Source organism: Eutrigla gurnardus (assembly GCF_963514095.1).
Source record: "Eutrigla gurnardus genome assembly, chromosome: 15".
Lineage (NCBI taxonomy): Eukaryota > Metazoa > Chordata > Actinopteri > Perciformes > Triglidae > Eutrigla > Eutrigla gurnardus.
The window spans coordinates 16,534,168-16,548,632 of NC_139938.1; the positions used below are offsets into that span (position 1 = coordinate 16,534,168).

The following is a 14,465-nucleotide window of genomic DNA, read 5'->3' on the forward strand; positions in this document are numbered from 1 at the left end:
CGTGGTACCGAGTCCAAAAATACGAGCCAATCAGATATTTTGTAGCGGCAGCGGCGTCAAGGGGTCAGCCAATCAGGAAATTGCAGCTGGGGTTACCAAGCAGCTCCCGTGACTAATGCCTGTCATATGACTGCGTGACACCCATGGAGACAGTTACAAGGAACAAGGCTTGCTCTCGGGTTTGAAGAGGAGGAGGAAAGAAAAAACGAGACCTTCTGGACCCGAATTTATTTTGTTCGGTACGAAATGCCTCCGACTCTCTTCCAGAAACTTTTCAACAAGAGAAATGCGTTTTCGTCGCCTCCGCCGAGATGTAGCAAAGAGGACCCAGCTTTCAGGTAAGCTACTCGGTTCGTTTGTGTGTGTGTGTGTGCGCGCGTGGTTTGTGTGTGTAACGTTGTACGTGCACGTTATTTACGACTCACGACGCGTAACAAAGAGTTTGGGCGCGGTGAACATTTCGAGCTTTCCACTTTTTACACGTTCTTCGTTGGTTGTTGTTTTGTTTTGTTGTTGTGCCTGTTGGTGACGTTAGCTAACATGCTAATGCTAGCTACCAGACGTTAGCAGGGGGAAGCTGCACGCGCTGGCTTCTTGCGCGTTTACTCGAGTATTACGGAGCGCGTGTGCCGTTGATGAAGACGTAATAAGTTGTTGGAAGGAAACGTAAAGCAAGCTTTGAAGTTGTAGAAGCGGTGTCCTCTCCGCCCGCCCCCTTTGTGTTCCTGTATGCGTGGTCGCGCGACCGCAACAGCCGTCACGCACCTCGGTCGGTCCTCGCTGGTTCTCCTGATAAAGCAAAGTACCGTAATAACTAAGGAGCGGCGCAACCGCCGGTGGAGGACACGGTGTGCTCTGCGTTTGCCGCACATGTGATCACTTCAGTCGGCCACTGATGACAGACGGACCCGGGGCGCTGCAGCCTCTGGAGGCGGACTCCAGTCTGGGGATGCCCAGTGATGCAGTCATCGATTGTGTTTTTGTTTATGGAATATTATGAACTATACATTATTATTAATATTCATATTATAATATGATATTCATATTATAATAATATTAATGCATACGCGACGTGTCAAAGATGGGTGTCGTGATTTAGCATTGAACTGCACTAGACTCGTGCATCTAGTGTATATAATCCAGGTGTGTTTGTAATGATCACTACACTGCACTAATTGCAGTTTTTACATGCACTTAAGCGTGTGCATCATATTTCTGCATTGCATGTTTCTCTCTCTGGATTGCCCTAATTGCCCACAATATTGTGCATCCATAGCAAAAAGGTGACTGCTGGCTTTAAGACAAAGAATAATTCTGAATGTAAGGCCACGCAGTTAAAGTATGACACGTACTGTCACAGTGAGCAATATAAATACGGAATTCAATCTGACTAAGCGAAGCATTAGTTGAGCTGACTGGTAGGATACTCTATACTCCCAGAGTTGTTGTTTTTTTGTGTGTGTGTGTGTGGTTGGCTGGTTGGCCAATCCTGGAGTGAAGAGGCCGACAGCAGGCATTTCTGTTAACTCACTGGTCAACTGTGCTCTTCACATCTCTGGCATGAGCTCCCCATTCACAAGACATTCACGCTCTGGTGAAGCTGTGAGAAGATGAGGAGAAGGAAAGACAGATGGAAGGGAAGTCTAGAAAGGGTGAGGATGGTGGGGCCTGCTGGTCACACTTAATCCCTAATGGATCAGAGAAGTCTTTTTGGAGAGCTATGAAACCGTCATCGATGTCTGAACCCATCGGATATCGACGACTTAGCCTCTGGAGTCAACAGCCAATATTTCGGGGGTTCTGGTTAAGGGTCGACCGATATGGCTTTTTCAGGACCAGTATTTGTCTGCAGTAAAAACTTTGTTGAAATTCCTTAAAGCAGATGTTTTTTTTCACTGAATCTTTCATTTAAATTTAAATAAAGACCGGAGAGTAGTGACTGCGGCTGCATCAGAGCCAAGGTAGCGCATTTTTAAAAGGAAATCATTTTATCTGAAAACCGGCTTAAAAAATTACAGATAACCATAAAAATGCCGAAAATTGGTCGACCCTCTAGTTAACCAGCAGACATCCTGATAACGGATAAACACAAGACTTCCTCTACTCTACGCCGGTCATTAGTTGCAATCTGATTAGCAACTTGAGATGCCAGAATAGAGTTGGGGAGTTCAGAGACGACATCTACGATCATATTGGTTCATGTTTTTCAGCAGATCATTTTGTTAAAGAAAAGCTAATAAAGAAATCGGAGCAGATAGCAGGTGGGTTCCAATGCCAAACTCCTGCCTGTTTGCTACGGATCATGCACTCAAATGCAGCTATCTGTTTATAGAGATTAAAAGTTGTAATGCGTCAGTCAAAGCTCAGTCACGGTGCCGTGCCCTCCAGAATACCACCGAGGGCAGAAGGTTGGCCGACCCTGGGAGGAAAGCCTGAAAAGCCTCTCCGGTTTCCCCGACTGCAGCACCTGACTGGGGGACAGCATACTGTACATTACACTGAGAGCCCCCGTCTCATTCTGCAGCCAGGCGGAGGCTCAATCCGGAGCCAGGAGCTTTGTCCAGCCCCCACCCACAGCCAGACTGCTTTTCCTGGCTGCACCCTGCCACCGCTGCCTGTGGAGGAAACTTCCCTCTTGACCTGGGCCTCAGTGTGGTTGTGTTTGTGCTGAGAAACTAAATGGAGGGATGTGTATGGGGATATCGCTGTCTAAAAAACACAATACATTGACTGTGGTGAATTGTTTTTTCTTAACAAAATATTCCATTGTTTTGGTGCCCTTTTAAGTTTTAGCCTATTTTACGAGGATAATCGCCACATGAAACCTTTCATATCGTCCCGTGCCATGATGTGAGATGTTTTCGTACACCTCAAATGACATAAATCTGATGTTTAAAAAAAAAAGATTTTATACAAATCGATATACTAATTTAATCCAAAAAGACATTTTTCAGAAATCTTTGCAGGCCTCTGCAGTGACATGTGATCCTCAGTTTAAAAGCTCAAAGAAAGATTAGAAGATAGAGAAGTTTCTTATGTAAAACAAGACTTCATTTTTAAGCAGGATTTATCAGTTATAATTATTGATTTGAAATAGTCTGTAGACTTACTAAATCACATTTGTTTTGAGTGTGCAGCACATCTCAAAGTGGAACACCGTATCGACAAATTCCTTTGTCAAAGTGCAAAGAAATAAAAAATCATACACCCCTTCTGGTTTAGATGTTTTGCAGTGATGCTTTTTTCTTTGGGAGATAACAGTGTTTCGGGTTCCTGATTGGCGTGGTGTCCTTCCTCCGCGGTATGCTTTCATAACTCAAGCGTGTCATGTGATCCATCGTAGATCTTAGGATGTCGTGTTTGTGCAGTGATCACATGGCTGCGTCCTCCGTCACTGCCATTAAGTCTGACGTAGAGATGGGTGTGCAGGTGTGTTTGCCTACCTCGCTCTTGGTACTTGTGTGTATTTATTTATTATTATTATCATTAATAATAATGTGCAGGGCAGCTCTCTTCTGTGTGTGTTTGTAAATGGGACATGGACCTGCATTTACAGTACATTGAGCTTTTCTAGCCTTTTCGGCTACTTGGTCAGTTTTACCCATAAACGCATGTTCATGCACTGAGAGGAGCAGCCTGCATGTCAGGATAGACACATTCACACAGCCTTCTGGGTTCAGTACCTTGCCCAAGGACACTTCGGCATGCAGACTGGGATTCGAACCGCAGATCTTCCGATTTGGAGGACGACTTGCTCTACCTCTGAGTCACAGCCGTCCAAAGCTCGTGTGAAACAGCGGCTGTCATCGGGTTCCTATCAGGGCTATTTTAAGTGACCACACTCGGGGCTTCTCAGAACTGCAGGGTCATGGTAAAGATATAGTTTTGCGTAAAAGCGGCGCACGCATGCGGTCGCATTCTGGGGAGTGCTTCGATTTAGCAGCTAGTTAGGCCTGCACGTCCTGTTCTCTTTACTTCTGTGAGGGAATCAGTTCAAGCGCTGAACATATACACACACACACACACGCAGACACACACACTCTACCATGGCTGCGACGGCATTGCTGGTATTGTTTTCACCTTGTGAGTCATCATGGCAAAATGTGATCCTGGAGACGGCCACCCATCGGGGAACTACCACAGAGGGGTCGTGGAGTGCTCTGCTAGGTGTTAATATGTCTGTCTGTGGACAAATGTTGTCTCTGCACAACCATGCACAACGCAGTCATGAAACCTGTGTAGCTGAGATAGAGATGAAGGTTGACTTCCAAGATGGGTGTGGTCCCTGGCCTGATTTTGGCGTTGCGGCTTGGGTAATCCCATCGCAAGATTTTTCTCATTGGTTGTTGTTGACGATTGGTTGGTTCTTAGGACTTTTATGCAGCTTCGACAATTCCAAGAATTGCAATAATCGCAGGTTTTTTCGGTGATCAGTTTCCTGTTTCACAGTTAATGCTGATACATGATACTCGGGGCAGCAGCAGCTCACAAAGATAACCTGCAACCCAATACTGCAGGCAGTGTGACTCTACAAGTGATGTTAAACATTCTAAAAATGTGTTTTTGTTGGTTCCTAACACAAGTCATCTTTAGCTTTTATTGCACACGAGGCATGGTGCACTATTTTTTAATTTTTAACGATTTATTTGAGTCTATATTTGGAATTATTTCAGGGAAATTGGTGTAATAGGTGTACAGTGGCATTGACTTTATTTTTATACTGATTTTATTTTGATTGGTTCAATGAATGAATGAGTTAATTGAATGTCCAAAAAGACATTTTTCAGAAATCTTTGCAGGCCTCTGCAGCGACATGTGATCCTCAGTTTAAAAGCTCAAAGAAAGATTAGATGCACCGACATTAGAAGGAGATTAGAGTAAACACAATACAAATATTTGATTTTTAACAAAATGTAAAACAAGACAAATTTTTTTAGTGCTATTTTGAGAGTTTTAAGCAGGATTTATCGGTTATAATGATCGATTATTTGTGCCGGGATAATGGCGAGGTAAAATGTTGTAAGCACAGGGCGGAGAACAGAGATGAGGCTCCTGAAAGCCAAACCAAAAAGTCCCATCGTCTAATTAGCCTACTTTTAGTCTCTAGATGAGCATGAGAGAAATGACGCAGGAAGGGAAGGTGGTTAGACAGACGCTGATCACTTTGCTTTGAGGCTGAGGAGTTAATTATGTCTATCACATGATACCCTCTGTGCCTATTCTTACTAAATGGAGTAAAGAGGAAGCAAACGTCCTTTCTGTGCGGCCGTTGCATTATGGAGGCAAATGTGCTTTTCACCCTGAAAGCAAACTCGACGCCCTGATTTTCCTTCCACTCCTGATAAAACATTTGTGTGATTATTTGTGACGCACACCAACACTCATAAACTCGTTGCTCTAGTCACGCCCTTTGTCATGTGTCACTGATTCAGAAGAAGTTGTGACACATGTGAGTAAGCCACAAGTGTACATAGTCATTATTCATTAGAACACACAAACACACACATGGTTGAAAGGCATGTCGTGTAAGTGTAGCTTGTTCCAAGAAACACAGGCCGGGAACAGCCAGCCAGCTAGCCGGACAAAAAAGAAAAAAAAATCATGGTGAAACGGAAAAAAGGAAACAAGCATGACTGTTTGTTTCTTTGGTGATTAAATAATAAAATGTATTAAATGTGATTTTTTTCAGAAGAAGTCAAAACATTTTAACTTTGGACTGTTGCCGGTACTCTCTGCTGGCGACGCCTGATTGGACCAGTTTCAGTTGATGTGTCGTAGCGAGGTGTCATCACTGTAACATGTTATCCTTTTGGATTATGTTTCTGTCTCTTAAATCCCAAAAATAAAATCAATCAATCAATTAGTCGTTAAAACAAACGTTTTTTTCACGCTGAATGAATTACCTAGAAGCACAATGTCTGGTATCTGGTGGTCAGAATGGTTGTTACTGCAGGAATGCAGACCTGGTCCTGGTCCCACATCCCCAGCAGAGAAACCAGTATGCTGTAGTCAGGTGCTTTCAGGCCATGTGGGCCAGCTCCGTGAGGGAGTTGCTGTTTACCAGGATGTACTTGAACATAGCTCGGAGATGTGTAACGCTGTTACTGAGGTATATGCCGTGTCGTGTTTCACTGTAGACATCGAGGCTTGGCCTCTCCAGCAGCAGAGGAGTGTTCCCTCTTATGAGGGACTTTCCAACCCATATAGCGTAACTTGGGTACAACAATTACTTCATGGAAGGTTTCCAGTTTGACTAGTGGGCAGACGGGGGAAGAACTGTCACGAGCAACTTGAAAAAGCTGTCCAACTTGAAGTCACGTCAAGTGGAAAAGTAGAGCCTGATTTTGATTGTTGATTGGGATAATAGGAAACATTGTCACTTGAAAAAACATGTCTATCTTGCTATAATGGTAGAGAAGTGGAAAATAGAGCCTGATTTTAACACAAAAATATTTTTATTTATCCTTATTTTTGCAGGGAAAGGTTTTCATTATCATCTGTGACACAATAAAAACATGTTTTCATTGTTTCTTAACAAAATATAAACTGATACCAAGATGTTAAAGTGCCATTTTAAGAGATTTAAGCATGTTTGGATTACTATCGGGATGTGTTATTTTGTCCAGGATTACTGTTGTTCATATTGTGCTTGCATTTCTGGGACTGTACGTGCAGAACGTAACATCAAATCCTGTTTTGCTGAATACAGTTGCCCTGCAATCAGTTTAAGTTGAGGTATCACGTTTGCAGTATCGCCTGTCCTTTTTAAAATGCCTTCACCTTAAAACTACCCCAAGCTGCTACAAGACTTCACATGTCAATGATGCCAGATTATTGATTTCCTTTCTGCAGGAAAAGTAGGTATTTACATAATCAGTGGTGTGCAATAAAAACATTTTGTGATGGTGCTGAGCATTGGCTGTTGCCTGCAACGGAAATGGCACGGGGGGAAAAAAAAGTCGGCTGGACCTTCCAGAAACCTCGGTCGCGCGCAGTCGGAAGAACGTCAGGCCACTCGAACCGAGGGGATGTTTGTTAATATTTATGTAACCGTCCCCCGACACGTTCCCACGCACAGATGTTCCGGTGGCTGATGTCGGACGCCGCCAAGGAAGCATCCTCGCTCTGATGTGACCTTCTGTCGGCTACTTCTGCAGAGAAGTGTGAAATTTAAATGCAACACAGCGGATAACTAAACCATATAAGTATGGAGGACATACGCTGCCACCATAATAACATAAATAAATATGACTATAAATGAAATAACACTGTTTTTATTCAGATTCCTTCCTCCAAGTTTTCAACGCCATGCATCGTTGACCTTAAGACCTCGCTCACCCCGCTGTCGCCAAAGTTCAGCAACTTGTGCAATGACCCGTTGAGGTTTTGTGACAGATAATTTCTCCTAAAGTACTCCTAAAAATAAAAACTGACTATATTTGAAAAGGAAGCTTTCACTGAAGAGTCTGGTTTCGATTAGCTATTTGTTTCCCTGCTTCTTCGTTAAGAGGAAGACTCGTACATCCATGCTTGCACTTCTGTTCTTACCTATAGCACTTCATAGCACTGTTGTTCTTAAGGTATGTTAGCTGAACAGCTACTACTTTACTCAGACGAGGACCTAACACTTGTTTCTATTTTTTACCTCTTACTTTATAGGCAATGATATGTTGTGGTGTCTTTCTTTTGACAAATGTACTTATTGTAAGTCGCTTTGGACTAAAGAGTCTGCTAAATGCCCTAAATGTAAATGTTTTTTAAAAGTTGCTGAAGAAAGAAGCCCAGAGGGAACATGAGGGGAGAGTGGGATTAAGAAACGGCACACAAACAAACCCCCCTCCACCTCCCCACGCTGCTCTCTTATCACAGTGCTTTGTGGCGGTCAGCAGTCCGGGCTCGCCGCCGCCGTCGCTGCCTCTCGGCTTGTCCAGCACACGCGGTGCCCCTGCGATCACCTGACAGTCTCATGTTGTTGTGTGAATTTAGTTCACCGCTATTCTTAGACCCTGCTTTCGCCCGAGAGGGGAGGGAGAGAGAGGCATAGAGAGAGAGGGAGAGAGAGAGAGAGAGGAAGAGGGCTGGGGAAAGACTGGCAGAATCGCAACGATGCCCAGGTAGGAGTCAGTAATATTTAACCAGGCTTGTGTGCATCCAAGTGGGCATGGTAGCGTGCGTTTGTGTGTGTTGTCGTTTGATTTGTTTAGTCTTGAGGCTGTTTCCATCACTCAGTAGTTTGAGCTAGCGATGCTGTCCGTTTTTAAAGCTCGACTTCATTTTAGGTGTTGAATAATGAAGATGAATGATAAGAAAACAAGACGTGGCGTTTCTGTGTTTTCTGTGTATCTTTGTTCAAGAGGAAAGTCATTCATCAAAATAATGATTTCAGGTGGACATGTTCAGGGAAACGAGTACCTGCACGTGAGTCACTTCTGGTTCAGACAGTCCGAGTTGAAAGCGGTACAAGTATGTAACAGTCATGAAGTCATGTGCTGCTTTTATGAAAGACTCTCTTCTGTCAGCGCTGACTGTCACAAGCTCACTGATGGGACACTTCCTCCTACCGCTCGTCTTTCTCTCAAATGCCTTTCTGTCCATCAGATGGTTTCGGGTTTGTTGCATGACGTTTTCTTCTTATTATTATGTTTGTCTCTCAACTTTCAATGCTGCATTTCTGCATTTGTTCACGGCATTCTCAGCCTTTTGTTCTTTGTCTTTCCTTTTACTTCAGGACATTTCCTTTTTACAAAGGGAATATTTCACTGTGTTTGTAGCTGCTTATAAAAAAGGGCTCTGTCTTTTTTTCTTATTGCTGTCTCTAGCTCTCCGCCCTGTGTTTAGTGCATCTCTCACTCTTGTGTTTTCTCTCTGTTATGTTTAACAAAGGGAGCAGTGAACTTGGTGTCAAATTATGCAGATGTCCTCTGGGCAGATCTGGAAACAACACACACCCTCTTTTACTTTTGTAATTGTTGCACCATTTTTGGCCAGAAAGAGAACTGAGATCATGTAGCTTCTGACACTTAATCATTTGTAATAATTGTTTTTATTTTGTATGTATTTAAGTTCAAATTAATTAATGGGCTTCAGAGAATAATTTAACGTCTAACATATTTCAAACGGCTCACAAAAGGCTTCAGGAGGCATGTGACAGACTAAAACGACCGCCTGATGTATAATCACGCAAATCGAAATTTGAGCTCATTATCTAGACCAGGCAGGCATGACATTACCCATTTTCCACTCAGACTGGGGTAAGAGATTGGGTCTCCCCCTTTATCGCATATATAACCATTAAAAAAACTCTCTGTCAGGTGTTTGTCTGCTAAATGGCCCGGAGACATCTATGCAGAAATGGGACTATTTCACCCCAAAAACAGTGAATCTTATGTGACTCCCACCCAGGCCCCCATCTGACGGATGACTTTGGTTTGACAACTTAACACGGCAGTGTGGCTGCAGCACATGACTCCCTCCCACCCCGCCCACTCCCCTGCAAGACTGAATAATTCCCCCTCCCAGGAATGCCGGCCATACTTTGACACCAGTTTGGTAAATAGTGGCTCACATGGACGGGAATGCAGACAGAACCACACACCAACACAATGGTATTCCCTGCCCTGTCGAGGCTCACTGACCCACAGTTTTAAATGTGGACTTAACTGTTCCTTTTCCGACACCCTCACCACCAACATTTACTATAAACACGCCCCCCCCTCCCAAATAACAGGCTATATTTAGGTCTGGCTCTGTGTCCCATGTGCCTCACCCATCCATCAATCAGTTCGGACAGAAATCTTCGACCGCCTGTCCGTCCCTCCAATCCTCTGTCATCTTTACGGCCCCTACTAAATCAACCGAGGACCTAGTTTTCCTTCAAAAGCAGCGGCCGGCGCCAAAGTCCTGTAAAAAGGCCCGCTAGGGACTTCAGTGAGGCGTAAAATACTCGACAGCAGCCTTCAAGATATTACCTGAGATGACCGGCTTTACCAAAATGAGCTGACTGAAGCTGCTCGTTGCCTAGCAACAGCCACGCAGCAAGTGCTCCCGCTAGAAACGGCTTCACTCTTTCAGTGTATGTATAAAATGCACCACGCCTCCAACATGACTATAAATCATTGCTCAAAGTAAGGAGATCATTGATGAAGTTTGTTTTCAGGTATTTCGACCAACTAATCAGTTGATTAAATAAGTCCTGTGGCGAGGTGAGGAAAAAAGATGTAGTTACACGTTCAGGAGGGAGGATGTTCACTTCACAGTTGCATCCAGATAAAGCGCATTGCCTTGGGGAAAGTAGAAAGGATGACTCGACTCGTGTCGTGGAGTTGCAGACTGGTTATCCTGGGTGTCACATGTGTAACTGTTTGAATGAACGTAGAACAGAAAAGCTGCAATGTTTCCATTAATAATAATACATGTTATTTGTTGGCGCCTTTCAAACACCCAAGGTCACCTATGACACTATAAATAAAATTTAATTGAATTTCCTGGATTATTAAGGAAACATTTTAAATGTTCCAAGTAATGTTGGAGGGGTAATGAGCTGAGTGAGTGTCTGGCATGGCTGCTTGTTGTCTGGTAGCCTGTAAAGCCGTAGCAGTGGGTGGGTGGAGATCTTTGTTTGCCTACTGGTTTTGGTATGAGGTTGATGAGCGGTAGCTACGGCATGGAGTCGGTTGGCACTGGGATGTCCACTGGGAGGGAACAGGACTTAACCAGATTTATTTAAAGCTTGTACATCATGTCTACCTTTAACAGAGCACAGCTGGTCTTCAGGCAATGCGAATATCAGGAAGATACTTGGACAGTTGGACCTTCACTATTACTGAGATATGCTCCACAACACAATCCGTGTTTTACAAATGGTATCAGCATTAAAGCACTTACTTCTGCATATGTGAAAAAAATGAAGTTGTATTAAGGATTTTGTGTGAAACGAGCAAATTTCTTTTCTTCTCAAATTTGGCCAAAATTTCCACTTGCATTCAAGGGTGAAGTGACTAGAATTTGGAGGGTCAAAGGTCACTGGATAAAAGGTCCAACAGGATACAATGACGGCGATGACATTTTGGACAAACATGGAAGTAAACAGCAGCATATTACTGGTTGGTGGAGGCATAAATCCAATGTTATAGAGAGCAATGCCAAACCGTTGAAGCAGGCCTACTCTTTAAATTAAATGTCTCAAATCTGAAGTCGTCTGCTTTTAACAGTATTTTGACTCCAACCAGTCATAGTTAAGTTAATCGACTAATGGATATTTTGTTAACCAGAACTATTGTATACACTTTTCATGAACAGATTTTTTCCCCTGTTAGTAATGTCTGTAAATGTCAGAAAAAATGTCAAACGAAAGAAAAGTGACTCCAATATTTGTTTTCAGCAGCAAGGAAAAATGAAAATGACTGAATTGTGAACGGTTTGTGCTCAGAATTGGTATTCACAGTAGAACGTTTAATTGTTGCTCCGCTGCTTCTCTTGGCACCAGACTGGTTTTGGAAGGGTTTTGTTACCATAGCATGACTCCGTTGTCTCGGTTGTTTCCTGGAAGAAAAAAAAAAACCACTGACTGAATCTGTTCCCTCACCTCTCCTCCATCTCACTGACTTCTGCCGCTTCGTGAGTTCCTTAGTACTAATTGCATTGTTGTTGTTTTCCGTCTAGCTGGCCGATCCCCCAGCTGGAGCCCAGTCAGATCCGGCTGATCGTGTACCAGGACTGCGAGAGGCGTGGGAGAAATGTCCTCTTCGACTCGAATGCCAAAAAGAGAGGCACGGAGGAAACCCCCATCACTGTGAGTCACGTTGGTTTTGATCTATCCCGCCATATGTATTATACTTGGTCTTCATCAGCGTTATTCAGCCACAGGTGCTTCTTTTTTTCGGTTCAATAAAAGGTTTTAAAAGGTTATTTTTGGTATTCTTTAATCTGCAGAAACCCTTTTTTTTAAGCTGCCAGACAGCCAGAATAGATGATCAAAGAGAGTAGAGAGACAGGGCACCGAGAACGGAGGTGTGACACATAACAGAAGTCATGTGACAGTCTGATGACGTTCAGAAGCTGCACCTTTATGCTGAAGTGAAGAGCGTCTGCTCGAGGGAACAGTGGAAGGCAGGGGATGTGTCCTGTTGGACAGCGTGCATGTCCTGTTTGTGGGTGTGTGTTTGTTTTGTTTACAAATTACATGTTCATCTATTATTTGAACGCACAGTAGTGAATAACAGAATCGTTTTTGCTGTTATTATTACTACAGTTTATAAACTTGTCTCAGCGTTTGCCGATAAGTCTTGTGATCACATTTGCAGGGCCAAGGCCGCCCGAAGGCTCGGCAAGCAGTCATTAGCAGTCTTCATTAGGGCGCGTGCAACGATAGCGTTCAAAACATATCACTAATGCTTCTAGAAACCCAGCTTCAGGTAGACTCCCATGGTGCACCTGCTAGCTGGAGTTGGTTTGTAAGGCATAATCGCTGCTCTTTTTAATTCTGAATCACAATGGAGAACGTTTTCTTGCTTTGTTTTTCCCGTCTGACCCCGACCGGTTTGTTCTGGCGGCCTTATCTCCAATAATAACAGCCTCAGCTGACAGCCCATGTGTAAGCAGCATTCTTTCATCCTCACATGACGGCGTTTGTCACTCACTGTCTGTCCTTCTCTGTGTCCCTGTCTGTCTTCATCTCTGTCTGTCGGTCTCTCTGCTCTGGCCTCGCTTCATGTTCCCTCCCATCTGCAGCCCCCATCTCCTAAATCTGCCATCTCCTCTCTCTTGTTCTCTCTGCCTCCTGATTACTGTCCCCTGCTACTATAAATTAATCTGATTATCTATCCTAAATAATCCGTGCAGTTGCCCAGGGCGATGTGAATATTTTTTGGTGCATACTGCATCTTGAGGGCTTTGCCAAGCTCGCCTGTGACTTCTATCACATGTTTGTTTTTTGTCAACTCAAGAGGAATTTATTTTATTTACAGGAACAAGCAAAGCACAGAGAGTCAGAGAAAGAGGAATAGACTAAACAATGTATGGATGGAGCATGCATGTGATGGGTGATTCAAGAAAATGTAAGGAAAGAGGTAGAACAAGATAAATCTGCTACAGGAAAGAAATAGATGTGTTAAAGAGAGACAGAAAGCTGCAGGATTTAAGTTGGAATGAAGTTGGAGCGGTGGAGGGAGGGAGGAGGGAGGGGGAGGAGGGGGAGGAGGGAATGATTGCAGTGCTGCTCGCTCACGAGTTCCCGAAGAGTCATATGACTGGCAGTCACATGCTGCTGGCCTCCGTGTACACACCTCACACTGCACTGCAGTGGACACACACACACACACACACACACACACACACGTACACACACAAACACACGTACACACACACACACACGTACACACACACACACACACACACACACACTCAAATAAATGCTCGCCCAGAATCGGCGAGGCTTCATTAGCATGAGCTACAAAATGACTCGCTGGCTGCACACAACAAGTTGCACACATGCATACACTCTTTTTTTTTTTTTTTTTTTAAAGAGCAGAATGAAGCAAAGACATCAATTGGCCTGCTTTCCTTCTCATTCCATTCGGTTTCTCTTTGTCTCCCTCACTGTTTTTTTCTGTTTTTTTTTCTCCCCTCCTCTCCCACATTGGCAGCAATCGTGGTTTCAAGTGAGCCATTACCAGAGCCTGGCTAAACACACACACACACACACACACACACACACACACACACACACACACACACACACACACACACACACACTCCCCCCCTCAGCTCCTCGCCCTCCCAGATGCATTCCTCTTCAATAGGCTGCCAAGTTAAGAAGGCACATGACACAGAGCTCACATTGCTTTTAGTTTGCTGTTTACACAAGTGCCTGGGGATCAAGTTTCCATGGGTTTGACCTGAATAATAAACTCAATATATGTGTTTTGTTTTAAATTAAATAGTTTACTTGATGTGGGTGAGTGACTTTTTATATTAGGGACTTTAGGGTGAAATTAGACTGAAAATGTGTCGGTTTCTTTCTAATTGTTTGTGAGCAGAGGCCTTCATAACTGAAATGCCCCTGCAATAAAATCATGTTGACTTATATATTCCCATGTGCACAGGCGGTTCCAACATTAAATGTTAGCAGCCTTTTTAAGAACTAAATGAAAAAATGTCTGCATCGTGTGCACAATACAGCTTTGGGTTTTCAGCTTATTTCTGTTGTGTTAATTGTAGTCTTTTTGTTTTTGGTCGTTTAGTGCCCGGAGTACTAACGAGGATGAGAAAAGCAACTTTTTAAAAGTTTAGCGTTTGCTACTGAATGTACTCAAAAGGAGAGTGTTTTTTGTGGGCGTCTCTTTGTGTGAAAGGGAAACGAGAAACCTGGCTGCAAACAAAGCAGTAAAAAAAGTCAAACTCTGTTACCTCAAACATTCATGGGCTTCAAGTTAATGAGTTAATGAAGTGTATTGTGATTTTTCTGG

General features: G+C 43.6%; 1 protein-coding gene across 3 annotated transcripts in view; it reads left to right on the forward strand.

The window, feature by feature from the left end:
• The first annotated feature begins 144 nt into the window (after nucleotides 1-144).
• fnip1 (folliculin interacting protein 1) overlaps nucleotides 145-14,465 on the forward strand; it is a 33,489-nt gene continuing 19,168 nt past the window's right edge. For 2 of the 3 annotated variants that reach the window (XM_084029102.1, XM_084029104.1), the window contains exons 1-2: nucleotides 145-338; nucleotides 11,662-11,791. In XM_084029102.1, coding sequence (XP_083885228.1) covers nucleotides 247-338; nucleotides 11,662-11,791 — 222 coding nt within the window. In that variant the 5' untranslated portion in view covers nucleotides 145-246. Of the gene's footprint in view, nucleotides 339-8,015; nucleotides 8,115-11,661; nucleotides 11,792-14,465 lie in introns of those variants that run through there. The other variant, XM_084029103.1, reaches the window with a different exon arrangement.